The sequence below is a fragment of the Nicotiana sylvestris genome, chromosome 4 (assembly GCF_000393655.2).
Source record: "Nicotiana sylvestris chromosome 4, ASM39365v2, whole genome shotgun sequence".
NCBI classification, from domain to species: Eukaryota; Viridiplantae; Streptophyta; class Magnoliopsida; order Solanales; family Solanaceae; genus Nicotiana; species Nicotiana sylvestris.
Window position 1 is genome coordinate 54983939 of NC_091060.1, and position 17520 is coordinate 55001458.

The following is a 17520-nucleotide window of genomic DNA, read 5'->3' on the forward strand; positions in this document are numbered from 1 at the left end:
CTTAGCCTCATTTTTTATATATAGAAAATCTAAAAATTTCTCCCATCTTTTCTACATTGTTGTATTGTTTTTTCAAATAAACAAAGTCTCAAGTGTGATTTGCTCCGTTTGTTGAGTTCGCTGAAGTTCTGTAAATTCGATTGTCAGTATAAAAGAATATTTTTTCTGTTCTATCCTGAGAGGAAGTTATCCATAACCTTGGGCAAGAGTGAGCAAATTAAATTCCTTAAGTATACACAAGCAACTTGTGGGCTCGAAAATTATTTTATGTTTTGTTTATTGAACTAACATTTTTTTACTTCTCTGATTTTCTAGTCCCGAACACAGATTAACAACAATCTTAAAGAATTTAATGTGAATTGTTTTTCTCTAGTTAGGAAAAAAAAAGGATAGGTAAATGTCTCGAACAACCACGAACTTCGAGTGTGCTGGAAATGGAAGGTGTCGGTTCGGCAACCATTACTGTCTTTGTTTATCATTGAAAAGAGTAGTAGTAGCATAACTTGTACATAGGCTGTTGGAGTTGTACATGTTAGTTTAGAGTTAGTTAGTTTTAGATGTATGGTTAGTTGAGTAGTTAAGATAATTAATTGTATAAGTAAGTAGGTAGTATAAATAAGGATAAATATATATGTGTATATTGAGGCTTCTATTTTCTGAATATCATAACAGAAAATTCTCTCTTTCTTCTCTCTCTTCGTCTACATCCTTCTTCTTCGACCAATTCAACATTAATTCCCTTTCAATATGGTATCCGAGCCTTAGATTCATGGCGTTTTCGAGCTGAATTGTTACGAAATTGGTGACTATTGTTGAAGAATCAACTCTATCTTGTTGAAGATTTGAGAGAATTGAAGCATTGATTCAGATTAGCCCTAGAATTTCACGAATACTATGCAAGAGATTTTGCCCTAAAATCCAGTAACCTTTCCAATCGGAGGCCTTCACTCATTCCTACCTTCATATTAAGGTGAGTTTTGAATTCAAATTGACGAGAAATGGAATGTGAAAATGTCGAAGTATGGAGAAACTAAGACGAGCAATGGAGAGAAGTTCACAGATATTCATCCAAGCCATCCTCTTTACCTGCATCCATCGGATAGTCCAGGTACTGTTTTAATTCCACATCAATTAACAAGAATTTAGAACTATACAGCATGGAGCAATTCTATAAAGGTTGCATCATTGCCGAAGAACAAATTAGGGTTCATGGATGGAACATGTTGTAAAGAACATTAGAAAGGTGACTTAGAGCATGAGTGGGAATGGTGTAATACTTTTGTTCTGTCATGGATCACGAATTCTGTATCAAAAGAGTTAGCAAATGGAATGATGTATTCAACTAATGCTACCAGTGTTTGGATAGACCTTAAGGAATTATTAGACAAGAAGAACTTGACTAGAATCTATCAATTGCTCTGTGAAATCTGCACCATAAGTCAGGGCACATCATCAATATCGAAGTATTACTCAAAATTGAAGAGTGTTTGGACTATGCCATGTGACTATGCAAAGCGCAAAGAGTATGCAGAACATATGGAACAATGGAGACTTGTAAAGTTCCTAATGGGACTAAACGAAATATATGCCCAAGCTAGGAGTCAAGTGTTGCTAACAGTTCCTGTACCAACCCTCAATCAGGCTTACAATATGATAATGCAGGATGAAAGCCAAAGGATTCAGTCCAACATGATATCACAACGTACATCAACACTATAACAGATAAACTTGAATGATTCTACAGCTATAGATGCCAGACAAAACAACAGGTTCAAAAGAAACAATGGACAATACTGTAATTACTGTAATATGAAAGGACACAGGAGAGAAAACTGCTACAAGTTGGTGGGATATCCATCCAATCACAAATTCACCAAAAGGAGAACCTATGATAGACCACAAAGTTCAGGAGATAATATAGGACACTCAGCTAACAATGTCAGTCATGTTGAAGAACCAGAAGCAAGTGGATCATCAGGGATTAGCAGCGTGCCAATGTTCACCTCAGAGCAATATAATCAGCTTTTGAAGTTGATCAACCATGAACCAGCAGTTTCAGAAGCCAAGGTTAACATGGCAGGTATAAAGTAATTCCTTAACACTTGTTTGCTTGTAGGTTCTGAACTTAATTCCTGGATAATTGACGTTGGGGCCTCAAACCATATGGTTTCTAGCCTAGACCTTTTAACTCAATCTGCTCTTATGTTTCCCAATACTAGTAAAGTTTATATACCAAATGAAAATATTACATATGTAACACATACATGGTCACTAACTATTTCTGATGATCTTGAATTGTGTAATGTGCATTATGTTCCAAATTTCAAATACAACCTGTTATCAGTATCCAAACTTACCAAAGAGCTGAGATGTTATGCATTATTCTTCCCTGTGTTTTACATTTTTTAGGACCTTTGCACAGCATGGTGAAAGGGATTGGTAAGGAGAAGGATGGCCTCTACATACTTTAACCTTCCAAGAAGCCATCACCTATCAAAGCACCTGAACAATCATCAGCCATGACATTCGATACAACAATACCTACTACAAATTCTTGTCCTGCTGCCTCTATTATTTCAGTTCTAGCCTTTACTCCAGCCTTTGCTTGCTCTCCATCAAAGAATTCAGATCACTGCTCTATATGGCATCAAAGACTTGGCCATGCTCCAGTAGTAGTCCTACAGAAAATTCACTCTCTAAAACACCATGAGTTGAATAAAGAGCAATTGTCTTGCACTATCTATCCTTTAGCAAGGCAGACTAGGCTCCCCTTTCCTACTAGTCATAATAAAATCGTAACCCCTTTTGAACTTATACATATGGATGTGTGGGGTTCATATAGGCAATGTACTTACAATGGATATAGATACGGTCTTACCACTATAGACGATTATTCTAGGATGACTTGGATCTACTTGATGAGAATGAAAAGTGATGTGTTCTTGTTAATCAAATATTGTATAGCACTTGTTAAGAATCAATTTTCTGCTTCTATCAAGATCATTAGGTATGATAATGGTCTTGAATTTTTCAATGCTCAATATGCAACTCTTTTCACATCTCTTGGAATTGTGCATCAATTTTTTTGTGTGCACACTCCACAACAAAATGGAGTGGCTGAACGAAAGCATAGGCATCGACTTGAAATGGCTAAAGCCCTTAGGTTTCAAGCCCATTCCCCTTTGAAATTCTAGGAAGAATGTGTTCTTACAGTTGCCTTCATCATTAATAGATTTCCTTCTTCAGTTCTTTCGTGGAAATCTCCTTATGAGCTATTTCATGGTCAACTACTTTCACTTACTCACCTTAAGGTGTTTGGATGTTTGTGTTATGCAACTACACCATGCTTCACTGACAAGTTCTCTTCTAAAAACATTCCTGCAATCTTCATGGGTTACTCAGAGACTCAAAAAGGTCATAAACTATATAACATTTCATCAGGAACTTTTTTTGTCAGTAGAGATGTCTCTTTTAGAGAAACCGCATTTCCTTTTAGACATCACAAGTCCACATTTTACAGTCACATCTCCCTAACTCAACTCTTACCTTTCCTAGTCCATCTTCTATTCCTTCTTATGATGATACATTTCTTACCAGGGAAGATGTACCATCCAGTTTACCTCCAACTTTTGTTCTAACTCCAGATCCCTTTATTGCACAACCAGAACCCTCTAGTCCACAAACACCTATATCTCCTGTTATGCAACATAACCTTACTCCCTCACCACCTTCTACCATCGAGCAACAACCCAGTCACATTTCAGATGTCACTTTGAGGAAGTCTGCCAGGACATCTAATCCTCCCTTGTGGCTAACTGATTATGTGCATCAGGTCAAGCCTACTTCTACCCCTTATCCCATTTCTTCCTCCCTCAATTACTCTTATTTATCACCTTCTTATCAAGCTTGTCTAACTTATTATTCTTCCATTGTTGAACATACAACTTTTGAACAAGCTGCTAAAGACAGAAATTGGGTATAAGCTATGGAACATGAGGTTCAGGCCCTCACTGACAATAACACCTGGGAGTCGGTAGATTTACCTGCAGGAAAGACTCTAATTGGCTACAAATGGGTTTATAAGGTGAAGTACAAGGCTTTGTGACAATGGAAAGATACAAAGCTCGATTAGTTGCCAAGGGGTTCATTCAACAAGAGGCTTTGGATTACCATGAGACCTTCTCATGGTGAAGATGATCATAGTCATGAGTGTTGTTGCTCTAGTTGATCAATATGGTTTTCCTTTGCTTCAGATGGATGTGTACAATGCTTTTCTACTGGGTGACTTTTCAGAAGAAGTTTATATGTCATTGCCTCAAGGGTTTGGTAGTCAGGGGGAGAATAGAGTGTGTGGAGTACTCAAATTCCTCTATGGCTTAAAACAAGCTAACAGACAATGGAATTTAAAGCTCACATCAGCTCTCACAGAGTTTGGTTTCAACCATAGGAAATTGGATCATTCAATGTTTACTAAGAGAACTGGGAGTGCCAAAGTGATTATATTGGTTTATGTTGACGATCTTTTGATCAGGGGAAATGATAAGTTTTTAATTTAATAAGCCAAAGATATATTGAATCACAATTTCAATATGAAAGATTTGGGAGAGCTAAAGATTTTCCTTAGTATTGAGTTTTCAAGATCACACCGGGGATTCCTCATGAACCAAAGGAAGTATGTCTTAGAACTTGTGTCAGAATATCGCCTAAGAGGAGCTAAACCAAGCATTTTCCCTTTGGTCCAGAATATGAAACTTACTAGTGTGGAATATGGCAAGCATTTTGGTATGCAAGGACATGATACAGAACTTGAAGACATCAGAGTGTATTAGATATTTATTGGGAGACTCTTGTATTTGGCAATCACAAGGCTAGTCATTTTATATGTAGTCCAAGTCTCAGTCAATTTATGAATGCACCAAAACAATCCCATTATGAAACAGCATTGAGGGTAGTGAGATATATCAAGAATTGTCTAGGACAAGGTTTGTTAATGAGTGGCAAATAGAGTTTGAATGTATCTGCATTCTGTAATGCAGACTGGGCATCCTGCTCAATGACTAGGAAGTCTGTTACAGGCTTTTGCATAAAACTTGGTGACTCTATGATCTCCTGGAAATCTAAGAAACAGAGCACAGTTTCAAGAAGCTCAGCAAAGGCTGAGTACAGAAACATCGCCAACACTGTGGCTAAGTTAATTTGGATACATGGGTTGCTAGAGGAATTAGGAATGCAAGTTGATTTACCTATGGAGTTGTACTGTGACAACAAAGTATTCATACATATTGCTTCAAATCCAATGTATCACGAGTGCACAAAGCACATAGAGATTGATTTCCACTTTATCCGAGAAAAGCTACAACAGGGCATGATTAAAACGGTTTATGTTCCCAATAAGGATCAAATTGCAGATATACTAACCAAGGCACTTGGAAAACAGCTACATAGTGAGATGGTTTGCATGTTGGGGATGATCAATATTTTTTCATCACCCAACTTGAGGGGGAGTGTTGAAAAGAGCAGTAGTAGCAATACTTGTACATATGTTGTTGGAGTTGTACATGTTAGTTTAGAGTTAGTTAGTTTTAGATATATGGTTAGTTGATTAGTTAAGCTAATTAATTGTATTAAGTAAGTAAGTAAGTAGTATAAATAAGGATATATATACGTATATATTGAGGCTTCTATTTTCTAAATATTATAACAGAGAATTCTCTCTTTCTTCTCTCTCTTCATCTACATCCTGCTTCGACCAATTCAGCTTTAATGTTCCCTTTCAATATTAGTGGATCAATTCATAGAGTTGAGAGAGCAATTTCTTTATATCATTGCTCTTACTGATGAAGAGTGGTAACTAGTTGGGATGGAAGTTTAATTTTTTCTGACCGTCCATGTCACTTTTGAAATGTTGTCACAAGCGGATTTTCTGATGGTTGCGTGTTGCAATTTCATGGCAAAACATTAAATTATGTATTCTTCTTCGCTCTTATCCTGGGGAACAAACAAAACGTAGAATTTTGATGTTTGTTTTCAATCAAATGGAAACAAATAAGAACATAGGATCACATTTATAACATTGGATTGGAGTGTCATACTCGAAGATATTCACAATGGAACGGTTTTCTGACTGCAAATGATTTGGGAAGAATTTTCGTCACTGTTGGAATCAATGGAAACATAGAATGTGTCAAGGGATATGATATCCATTTGCATATGTTGCAAATGACATCGCGGTTTCTCCGACCAGGATAAACAAGGGACGATCTAAGAAGAAAGTGGTCATAAAGTAGGGTTCTACTTTCTTCACTTTACCTATTAATTTTCTATCCTTCTTATTTATGAAATATAATTTTTATAAATGTTACGATATATGTTATTATGTGATGATCTCAAAATTTATTTGCATGTTGTGATGATTAACAATAATGTATGGTTATTTCGTTTATCAGATAAAATCGATTGTTTGGTGTACACTTTGGTGACATACATAAAATTATTCAAAAATTATTATCAAAGTTGTAAGACATAAATGACGCTTACATTAATATTTGAAAATATTCTTGAGATCATGAATATTATGTGTAAAGGTGTACATGTATTTATTTGATTAGAGTAAGAGATCAAATTATTTAAGTGTTATAATGGTTTAGTTGGAAAGCCATTTGAGGAAAGAAAATTGTGGTTTTCTACTCCCATTTGGAGACTGAAATATTCGTAATTTCTACTCCTACTTAGACATTAAAATCTGCGTGAATGTCTACTCTAACTTTGAGATTAAAATTGTCGTGACGTTCTATTTATTTTTTGGAGCTTAAAGTCTTAATAACTTTCTACTCGGTTTGAAGATTAAATTTCTTACCATTTATTAAATTTTGTTGTGTCATAGATTACTCCGTTTGAAGATTAAAAACTTCACCGTTCATTAGATCTGGTTGTATTAGATATTGTTCAGTTGGAAGATTAAAAACTTCACCATTTATTAATTCAGATTGTGTCAGATTGGTTTGAAGAGTAAAAACTTTACCTTCATTAATTATTGCTCTGTCATGACACAGATAACAGTTCATGTGATTTTCTCTACAAAGTAATAGGGGTGACGAATGTGAATCTCCTTTTAAAAAATAAGTTTAAAATATGGCATTATTCACCACACGACTTCCCCTTACTCACCCCAATATAATAAAATTGTGAAAAGAAAAAATAGAACGTCAAAAGAGATGATAAATGCCTAATTGAAAAGTTCTAGTTTACCCAAACGTTATGGGGGAAAGCTATGCTTACAGCTAACCAAATACTCAATTGAGTTCCTTAAAGAAAGATGAAATCCATTCCATATGAAAATGGAACAGAAGGAAGCGAAACTTAAATATGTTAAAGTGTGGGAGTGCTTAACTAAACTGCAAGTTAAACCCAAAAGGGTAAAGATCGACTGTAACGACCCGACCAGTCGTTTTGAAATTTTGCACTCTGCTCATCTGTTCTTGGGCATGATTTCCCCATGTATTGTGTTATGACTTATGTAAATCGTTGGTTTTAATTTTCAGGGCAATCAGAATGAATTTGGAAGAGCAGTTCTCAGTTTGAAGCTTAAAATTTGAAAGGTTTGACCAACTTTAGACTTGTTAGTATATGATCTTGGATTTGAATTATGATTTGGTTAGCTCCGTTAGGTGATTTGGGACTTGGGAGCGTGATCAGAACGTATTTTGGAGGTCCGTGGAAGGTTTAGGCTTGAATTGGAGAAATTGGAATTTTGGCGTTTTTCGGTTGATAGGTGATATTTTGATATATGGGTCGGAATGAAATTCCGGAAGTTAGAGTAGGTCGGTTGTGTCATTTGTGGTGTGTGTATAAATTTTAGGTCATTTGGACGAGGTTTGATAGACATTTTGATCGAAAGCAAAATTTGAAAGTTTTTGAAATTCTTAGGCTTGAATAGATGATGATTTGAGGTTTTGATGTTTTTTTGGGTGTTCCGAAAGTTGGAATATGTTTGAATGGTGATATGCGACTTGTTTGTATATTTGGTTGATGTCTCGGGGGCCTCGGAATTATTTCGAATAGTTTTCGGGAAGGTTGAACTTGAGAAATTGCAGCTGATGTTGCTGCTTCTGTCATATTCGCACCTGCGGATTAGGGACCGAAGGTGCGAGCTCCGCAAGAGCGGAAGAGAGGCACATGTGCGTGGAGGATCGCAGGTGCGTCTTGGTAACCGCAGCTGCGATACCGCAAGAGCAGTTAGGCGACCGCAAATGCGAGGCATGGTGAGATAAGTGAAATCCGCAGAAGCGGATGTTTTTCAGCAGAAGTGGAAGCGCAGGTGCGCTTATGGGCTCGCAGGTGCGAAAGTGCTGGGCAGAATATATAAAAAGGCCCCTTCGCGATTTTCAGTCATTTGTTCATTCATCATTTTAGTGCGATTTTGGAGCTCCAAGCTGTGATTTTAAGAGGGAATCAAGTGTTGATAAAGAGGTAAGCTACTTGGGCTTTGTATCTTGTGTTTGTGATAATTAATTCATTGTTTAATCTTGAAAATAGTGGGAAAAATTAGAGAAAGAGTTGTGGAAATTAGGGATTGAAATTGGAGAGTTAAATTGGGGATTTGAGGGGCCATTTGAGGTTCGATTTTGATAATCTTGATATGTATAGACTCATGGGAGGATGAGGATTCTATTGATGTGATTTTAATTGGATTCCGAGACGTGGGCCCAGGGATCAGGTTGGACCAATTTCGGGATTTTGAGTTTAATTTGATTATTTTCGCGCGGCTTTGTCCCTTTGGCATGTACTGATGATATAATTCTGATTTTGGATAGATTCGGGGCGATTTGAGGCCGAGTCTAGAGGCAAGGGCATCGCGGTGTAGATGTTCGTCCGGTTTGAGGTAAGTAATGATTGTAAATGCTGTCTTAAGGGTATGAAACCCTAGATTTCACATCGTTGTGCTACTTTGAGGTGACGCACATGCTAGATGACAAGCGTGGAGTCGTGCACCATTGGGGATTGTGACTTGGTCCATCCCGTACAATTGTTAAGTCACGTATTTGATTTGAAATCTTATGATATTCCATATTTTAGAGATTGATATTATTACGTTGAACTGTACGACATGTTTGGTGCCTTGTGCCGACCTGTTGAGATCCTTAGGGGTATTTTCACTATTTTTCCTCACTCTATTTGTTTTGAAAGCATATCCTCAATCATGTTTTACTTGTTTATTATTTAAATCTGGTTTTACCACTTTACTTCTTAAAATGTAAAAACTGTTTGGGCTGAGTTCCCTGTTTTACTGATAGACCGAGGGTCTGATTGTGAGGTTGATGACTGAGATGGACTGAGGGTCTGATTGTAAGGTTGATGGCTGAGATAGACCGAGGGTCTGATTGTGAGGCTAATGATTGAGAGAGACCGAAGGCCTGGTTGTGAGGATTATATTTTTATGGATCGCTGTTCATGTAGACTTACATTATGAAATATTTGTGTAATTAAAGGCTTAAAATGATTATTAATGATTAAGGGTTAATTTGGGTCTTGTGTCGGCTGGCCTTGTCTTCACAAGATGCGTCATCACGACCGGGTCTGAGTTTAGGGTCATGACAAGTTGGTATCAGAGCCTAGGTTACATAGGTCTTGCGAGTCATGAGCAGGTTTAGTAGAGTCTTGCAGATCAGTACAGAGATGTCTGTACTTATCCTCGGGAGGCTGCAGAACCTTTAGGAAAACTTTACATTCTTGAATTCTTATCGTGCGTCCTTGATTCAGCTTGGAGTGTAACTCTTTGAATTCCTTCCACGCATTTGTATGCGCAGATGAGCGCTCAGAATCAGAGGTGCGTCAATGGCTTGTTATTCCCCTATCAAGGGGCGAGATGTGATTTCTGTGCATTGATGTTGGGCTAGTCTGGAGGACTTGAGGCCGGGTTTTGCCTGCAGCTTGAGCACCGAGGTGCTAATTGTGTGAGCACGTGTTTTTGGATTTGTATGTCCAATAGTGTTCGTATTAGTGGGAGTGATGATTGGATAGCTATGTGATGAGTATGATGTGACTATGAGATGTGTGCATATGATTTGAACGAGACAAGAGGGGTCTGCTTGGGGGTAGTAAGAATTATCCGGTACTTGATTTCCATCGTGACTTGATGTATGGCCCGAGTTGTAGGCGGGTTGAAGGACCTTTTCATGTTGCCTAGTTGAGTAGTGAAGTAAATATCACGTTGTGATATGAGTTCAGACTTAGGAAGAATAAGTGATTGTGTAATATTTATGTCGGTGGAAGGGCATGAAGAGATGCTAGATTGAGGAGAAGCAGGTAGGTTATCTCCTGCGGATTGTTCTAAATCTTGCGTGATCCTTATGTCGTTTATTGGAATATCTCTGTTACCAGCGAAAGATATGTGTTACAATTTGAATGTGGATCGCTTAAGAGAGTGGGATTGACTACTACAAGGGCGAATGCGAGATTCGCAGATGATTTGAGGTACTATATGATCTGTGTTTCATGAGCTTATGAAGGATTGAGGTTAATCTCACTATGGTATTACGACAGTAATAGAGTATATGCATTATGAGTTATTGTGTGTGTGTTTTGATCTATGGCTTCAAGCCAAGCGAGGAAGCCTGTTATTGATTAGTTGATTACACGGTTATATGCTATATTGGTTCCAGTTTGGGGCGTACGGGTGAATCAATTATGGCTTATAGAGATTGAGACCGAGGATGGCTCGAGTAAAGGAAAATTTGACAAAGGTTATATTATGCTTCATAGGTGTATGAGAATCATGGAATGTCTTGAGTGGTTACCAGTAAAGAATGTGCGGTACATAGAGCAGTAAGTTGCATAGTTGCATTAAGGTGAGGTTACATTCTGCAGTGGCGGAGTGCTACTGGAGCACAGGTCGTCTGGTCCATTTGATCAGCCTAATTGTGGTTTGAGTAGAGTGGATGACTCTCGAGAATAGTTCTAATGGGTTCAAGATGTTACATGTAATAATTGGAGATTTTCAAGTTGTATATTTAGCTAGATCTGAGGTTTTCATTAGAGGGTGTCAAGACTCGTGGTATTTTTATATTATTCTGGATTCTACATTTCAGTATTAGGAAGGTAAGATGAACAACTTGAAATTCACAGAAGGTCTCTTCGGAGTGAGTATCTCAGTTGTGGTACTTTTGATTTGCTTAAGAGAATATTCAACGACTTATGAGCCTTAGGGTGGTGTGTTTTATGCTTGGGTCTCGTGTGGTGAGTCTGGGTTGAGGAATTGTGGTTTTATAGCAAGAAAAAGTATCAAGTCGAAGGTAAATCAAAAGGAACCTGGATAGATAGGATAGCTTGGTAGTAGGCCAGATCGGCATGGTAAGGATATGATTAGTTCTTTGGGGTGCTTGTGAGGTAATGAGTTTCTACAGGTGTTTCGTGGAAATGCTTTTAGGTTTTTGATGGCTTGTGTAGCTTGATTGAGTTAGAAGGAGTCAGTTCTGACGGATTGGTCTTGCACAAATGGAATTCAGAGTGTTCTTGATAGTTTCTACCATGGTTAGAGATGTATATTTCCTACTGGCATGAGGAGCAGGGGATGTATAATGATCTACTCCTAGATGGGATCAAATGGAAAAGTTCTTGGCTGGTTGAGTACGTAGTTACTCGTAGCTCGGAGTGGATTGCGAAGTTCTCATAATTATCATTGGATGGTATGGTAGATGCGGTATGTTGTGTGGGGTTGATATTTGCATGTGTAAGGTCACGGTTCAATTTTGAAAGAAAGGTCATAAATTCTTAGGCAGCATGGACAACTTCAGATGACTAGATAAATGAGATCACTGATTGATGTGGCTTGATGAGCATATACATTTCAGAAAGGGCGATGTGTTTGAGTTGTGGATGCTTTGTTGGTATTGCGGCACTATCTCGTCTAATCGACTAATGATATTCGAGTTTGCTTGGTGGCACAGGAGAATTATAGGTGTACCTCTCGTGGGATGATTAAGTATTAGAGGTGTGTTGTATATTCGAGCGGCGAAATTAGGATCAGATATGGTAATTTGTGTGCTTTATGGATTTGGAGACTGGGAGTTCTCATGAACAGCTATTTCGCGGTTGTGGACTGTGAAGGATGTGGGTAAGATATTCAGATGATAATATGTGCTATGATTCAGTCATTGTGAGCCTTCGAGGGGTTATTTATCTGTTATGGATGACCAGAGTTGATGTGTGGTTCATTGGTGGGGCCAACAGGGATGTGTGTTCTACATCGGGTTGGAATTGTTGACTCCGAACTATTATTGTTGAGAGATGTGTCATTCGATTGTTGTTGAGCTTATATGTGTTCTAGAAAGATCTATGAGTTACACTTCTGTGTTACGAGGAGTTGTGATTTGTTGGTTATATGCGCATATGGTGCGATTCAATTTGAGCTTTATAGCCGAATTTGAGCGAGACGGGTAATTGGGTGTTGCATGATTTGTTACGCATTAGGTATGTTCTTTCGGACTGATATGGCATTGCGTCAGTTGCTTCTCCATGGTTATGGTAATTCACTTTTGGGTGTTAGGCACCAAATTGCACGTGGTTGTTGATTTTGAGCATAGTGACTTGAGGCGATTAAGGTGGATCAGTGTTTGATATAATCGCGCATTGCAGCGAGGTTATGTGGAGGTATGATTCTTCAGGTTAGATTTGTGTGTTCTATTTCTATGATGTGTGACGAGTTCTCACCATTGTGTTGTGGTGGTACTGTCGAGCTTGCAGTACAACTCTCTCATTTGAGTCATTCTCATGATTTGAGTATGTTCGGGTTGTTGCTTATTGGTGCATGGATTGCACGAGTTGTGGTTTTAGATGGTATTGAGGTGTCATGTCACCAGTGTAGTTGTGCTGGATTAGATGAGATCAGTGGGGATCTAGAATGAATACAAATGGATTCGGTTTCAGCGTGTTGGAAGGATAATATCGATGTTCGGTTTAGAAATTTGCTACGGTCCTCGCCAAAGGGAAAGTGGCTTTATAAATGGTTGATCAGAGGAATGGTATGACTTTCTGCATGTTCAATTCATCATTGGCAATATACGGAAAGTGTTGGAATGAGGCTTTGTTTGATAAGAGGTTTATTATCGGTATTCAGCTATTTTGGGCAATTACTGTGACTAGAAGTTATCGCTACGAGTGTCTAAGTTATGAGGTATATCATGTAATCGTATCTTGGGTACAGATATGGTTGTTACAGCTTGTTCGGACTTATTCAGAGTATAGGTGTGAGGTTCTGACAATATAGATGATTTCGGAAGTGGAACTTTGGTTCTAAAGCTTATGGGCTAGGATGGATTGTGGAATTTCAGTTGCATTGTGTTATCGGACCTATATGAGATAGGGTGACATGGGATCACCCCCGGGTATCTACATGGTAAGGTTATTCAGTGATTTGATGGTTTTCGGAACAACTCTGGGCACGTTCGAGGACGAACATATGTTTAAGTGAGGGAGGATGTAACGACCCGACCGGTCGTTTTGAGCTTTTGCACTCTGCTCGCCAGTTCTCGGGCATGACTTGCCTCGTGTAATGTGTTATGACTTATGTAAATTGTTGGTTTTGGTTTTCAGGGCAATCAGAATGAATTTGGAAGAGCAATTCTCTGTTTGAAGCTTAAAATTTGAAAAGGTTTGACCAACTTTTGACTTGTTAGTATATGATCTCGGTTTTGAATTTTTATGATTTGGTTAGCTCCGATAGGTGATTTGGGACTTGGGAGCGTGATCGGAACGAGTTTTGGAGGTCCGTGGAAGGTCTAGGCTTGAATTGGCAAAATTGGAATTTTGGCGTTTTTCGGTTGAAAGGTGAGATTTTGATATAGGGGTCGGAATGAAATTCTTGAAGTTGGAGTAGGTCCTATGTGTCATTTGTGACGTGTGTGCAAAATTTTAGGTCATTCTGACGAGGTTTGATAGATATTTTGATCGAAAGAAAAAATTGGAAGTTTTTTCAATTCTTAGGCTTGAATTAGATTATGATTTGAGGTTTTGATGTTGTTTTGGGTGTTCCGGAAGTTGGAATACGTTTGAATGGTGATATGCGACTTGTTTGTATTTTTGGTTGAGGTCTCGGGGGGCCTCGAAATGATTTCGGATAGTTTTCGGGAAGGTTGAACTTGAGAAATTGCAGCTGATGTTGCTGCTTCTATCATATCCGCACCTGTGGATTGGGGACCGCAGGTGCATGGAGGACCGCAAGTGCGGCTTGGTAACTACATCTGCGATACCGCAGGAGTAGTGAGGCGACCGCAAATGCGAGGCCTGGTGAGATAAGTGAAGTCCGCATAAGCGGATGTTTTTCAGCAAAAGCGGAAGCGCAGGTGCGCTTATGGGCTCGCAGGTGCAAAAGTGCTGGGCAGAATGTATAAAAAGGCCCCTTCGCGATTTTTAGTCATTTGTTCATCATTTTAGTGCGATTTTGGAGCTCCAAGCTGTGATTTTAAGAGGGAATCAAGTGTTGATAGAGAGGTAAGCTACTTGGGCTTTGTATCTTGTGTTTGTGGTGATTAATTCATTGTTTAATCTTGAAAATAGTGGGAAAAATTAGAGAAAGAGTTGTGGAAATTAGGGATTGAAATTGGAGAGTTAAATTGGGGATTTGAGGGGCCATTTGAGGTTCTATTTTGATGATCTTAATATGTATAGACTCGTGAGAGGATGAGGATTCTATTGATGTGATTTTAATCGGATTCCGAGACGTGGACCCAGGGGTTGGGTTGGACCAATTTCAGGATTTTGAGTTTAATTTGATTATTTTCGCGTGGGCTTTGTCCCTTTGGCATGTATTAATGATATGATTCCGATTTTGGATAGATTCGGGGCGATTTGAGGCCGAGTCGAGAGGCAAGGGCATTGCGACGTAGATTTTCGTCCGTTTGAGGTAAGTAATGATTGTAAATGCTGTCCTGAGGGTATGAAACCTCGGATTTCACATCGTTGTGCTACTTTGAGGTGACGCACATGCTAGATGACAAGCGTGGAGTCGTGCACCGTTGGGGATTGTGACTTGGTCCATCCCGTACAACTGTTAAGTCACGTATTTGATTTGAAATCTTATGATATTCCATATTTTAGAGATTGATATTATTACGTTGAACTGTATGACATGTTTCGGGCCTTGTGCCGACCTGTTGAGACCCTTAGGGGTATATTTTCACTATTTTTCCTCACTCTATTTGTTTTGAAAGCATATCCTCAGTAATGTTTTACCTGTTTATTATTTAAATCTGGTTTTACCACTTTACTTCTTAAAATGTGAAAACAGTTTGGGCTGAGTTCCCTGTTTTACTGATAGACCGAGGGTCTGATTGTGAGGTTGATGACTGAGATGGACTAAGGTTCTGATTGTAAGGTTGATGACTGAGATAGACCGAGGGTCTGATTGTGAGGTTAATGACCGAGAGAGACCGAGGGCCTGGTTGTGAGGATTATATATTTATGGATCGGGCTGCACGCCGCAGCAATATATATATATATATATATGTATCGGGCTGCATGCCGCATCGATATGTTGGATCGGGCTGCACGCCGCAGTGAAATAGCGCTTGGGCTGTAGGAGCCTCTCTGGAGTCTGCACACCCCCAGTGAGCGCAGTCGACTATATATATGGATCGGGCTGTATGCTGCAGCGATATACGGATTGGGCTGTACGCCGAGCAGTTACTATATGGTACCTATTGAGTGTGAGCTGATTGGTAAGAGTGGAGTCATGAGCGACTGAGAGGCTTGCCCGAGGGGCTTTATCATATACATGTACTTGAGTGATGCTTTGCCTGAGGGGTCAGTTTATGGACTTACTGTTTTTACTCCTCCTTAAAGTTAGTTCTATTGAATATGTGGATTTGATTAATGCTTTCACTCATCTTTAGCCTGAGCCTCTATTGAAAAAGTTGAACTAATGCTTTAAACAACTTTCATTTAAACTAAAGTTTTTAAGTTATGAAATAGTTATAAATTTCTGTTATGCCGAGAGGCTGTATACGAACTATATTTTTGCCCGAGGGGACAATTATGATTTTTCATCACTTTTACTATATATATACTTCATTAAACCTCTATTGAAAAGGTTAGAAAGATGTTTCCAAAGTATTTTACTGATGTTGGGAGTTTAACGAAATTATTTGAACGGTATCCTGTTTTGGGAACATGATGTAATCACTATGGTGCTATGACGTGGTTTACGCAATTTCATACTACTTAGACTGTATTTACTTTTATTACTTAATGGGTTGGAGTACTCACATTACTCCATGCACCTCGTGTGCAGATTCAGGTATTTCGGAACCCGATAGCAGGTGTTCATTGCCCAGAGGCAGAGTCATCAAAGTTTAGCAAGGTAGCTGCCCGGCATTCGCAACATAGCCTTTCTCCCTCTTTGTTTTCATTAGACTGTATTCTGTACATGTTTTTCAGATTTTTCGTTTTATTCAGACCTTAGTAGATGCTCGTGACTTATGACACCCCAATGTCGGGCTTGTATATTATTTCTGCATTGTTCATGTAGACTTACATTATGAAACTTTTGTGTAATTAAAGGCTTAAAATGATTCTTAATGATTAAGGGTTAATTTGGGTGTTGTGTCGGTTGTCCTTGTCTTCACGAGAGGCGCCATCATGACCGGGGTCTGAGTTTAGGGTCGTGACATCGACCGAAAATTATTGATTGCGTTTTCATAGGATATGCAACAAATAGTAAGGCATGCCATTTTTTGGTTCATAAATTAGAAAATCTCGATATTCATATTAATACAGTAATCGAATCAGAAAATACTAAATTCTTTGAGAATGTTTATCCGTATAAAAAGGAATGTAAATTGTCTAGTGAAATATCTAAGCGACCTCGGGATGAAGCAAAGGAAAGTACACCTTTGAGGTGAATCCAATATATAGTAAACGTCAAAGGACAACTACTTCTAATGGATTAGATTTTCTGACGTTCTTGTTAGAAAATGAGCTTCAAACTTTGAAAGAAGTTATGTCTTGCTCGGAAAGAAGTAGTCAATAGTGAGAGAGAATCATATTAAATAATCATACTTAGGAGTTAGTTGATCTTACTCTAGGGAACGAACCATTAGGTTCCAAATGGATTTTTAAAAGGAAAATAAAAGGCGATGGCATTATTGACAAGTATAAGGCAGACTTATTGTCAAAGGATATAGACAATGAGAAGGCCTTGACTATTTTAACATATACTCGTCGGTAATGAGTATTACGTACATATGGATATTAGTATCATTGGCTACAGTGCATGGTCTTGAAATCCATCAAATGGATGTGAAGACAACCTTCTTATATTAAGATTTAGATTGAGAAATTTACATGGAACAACCTGAGGGGTTCATGGTTCCTGAAGGGAAAAAATGTGTGCCAACTTGTTAGGTCACATTACAGACTAAAACAAGCACCCAAACAATGACATGCGAGATTTGACCAAATAATACTGCCAAATGTTTTCAAAATTAATGAGTGTAAACAAATGTGTTTATGTCACGACCCAAAACT

The 17520-nt window shown here is 38.5% G+C and overlaps 1 protein-coding gene across 1 annotated transcript; it reads left to right on the plus strand.

Moving 5' to 3' along the window:
* The first annotated feature begins 1011 nt into the window (after nucleotides 1-1011).
* On the plus strand, nucleotides 1012-2471 carry LOC104231737 (uncharacterized). Its single transcript, XM_070172885.1, has 4 exons — nucleotides 1012-1108; nucleotides 1316-1702; nucleotides 1745-2080; nucleotides 2410-2471. The coding sequence occupies exons 1-4, from the start codon at nucleotides 1012-1014 to the stop codon at nucleotides 2469-2471; spliced, it is 882 nt and encodes a 293-aa protein (XP_070028986.1).
* The last annotated feature ends 15049 nt before the right edge of the window (nucleotides 2472-17520 follow it).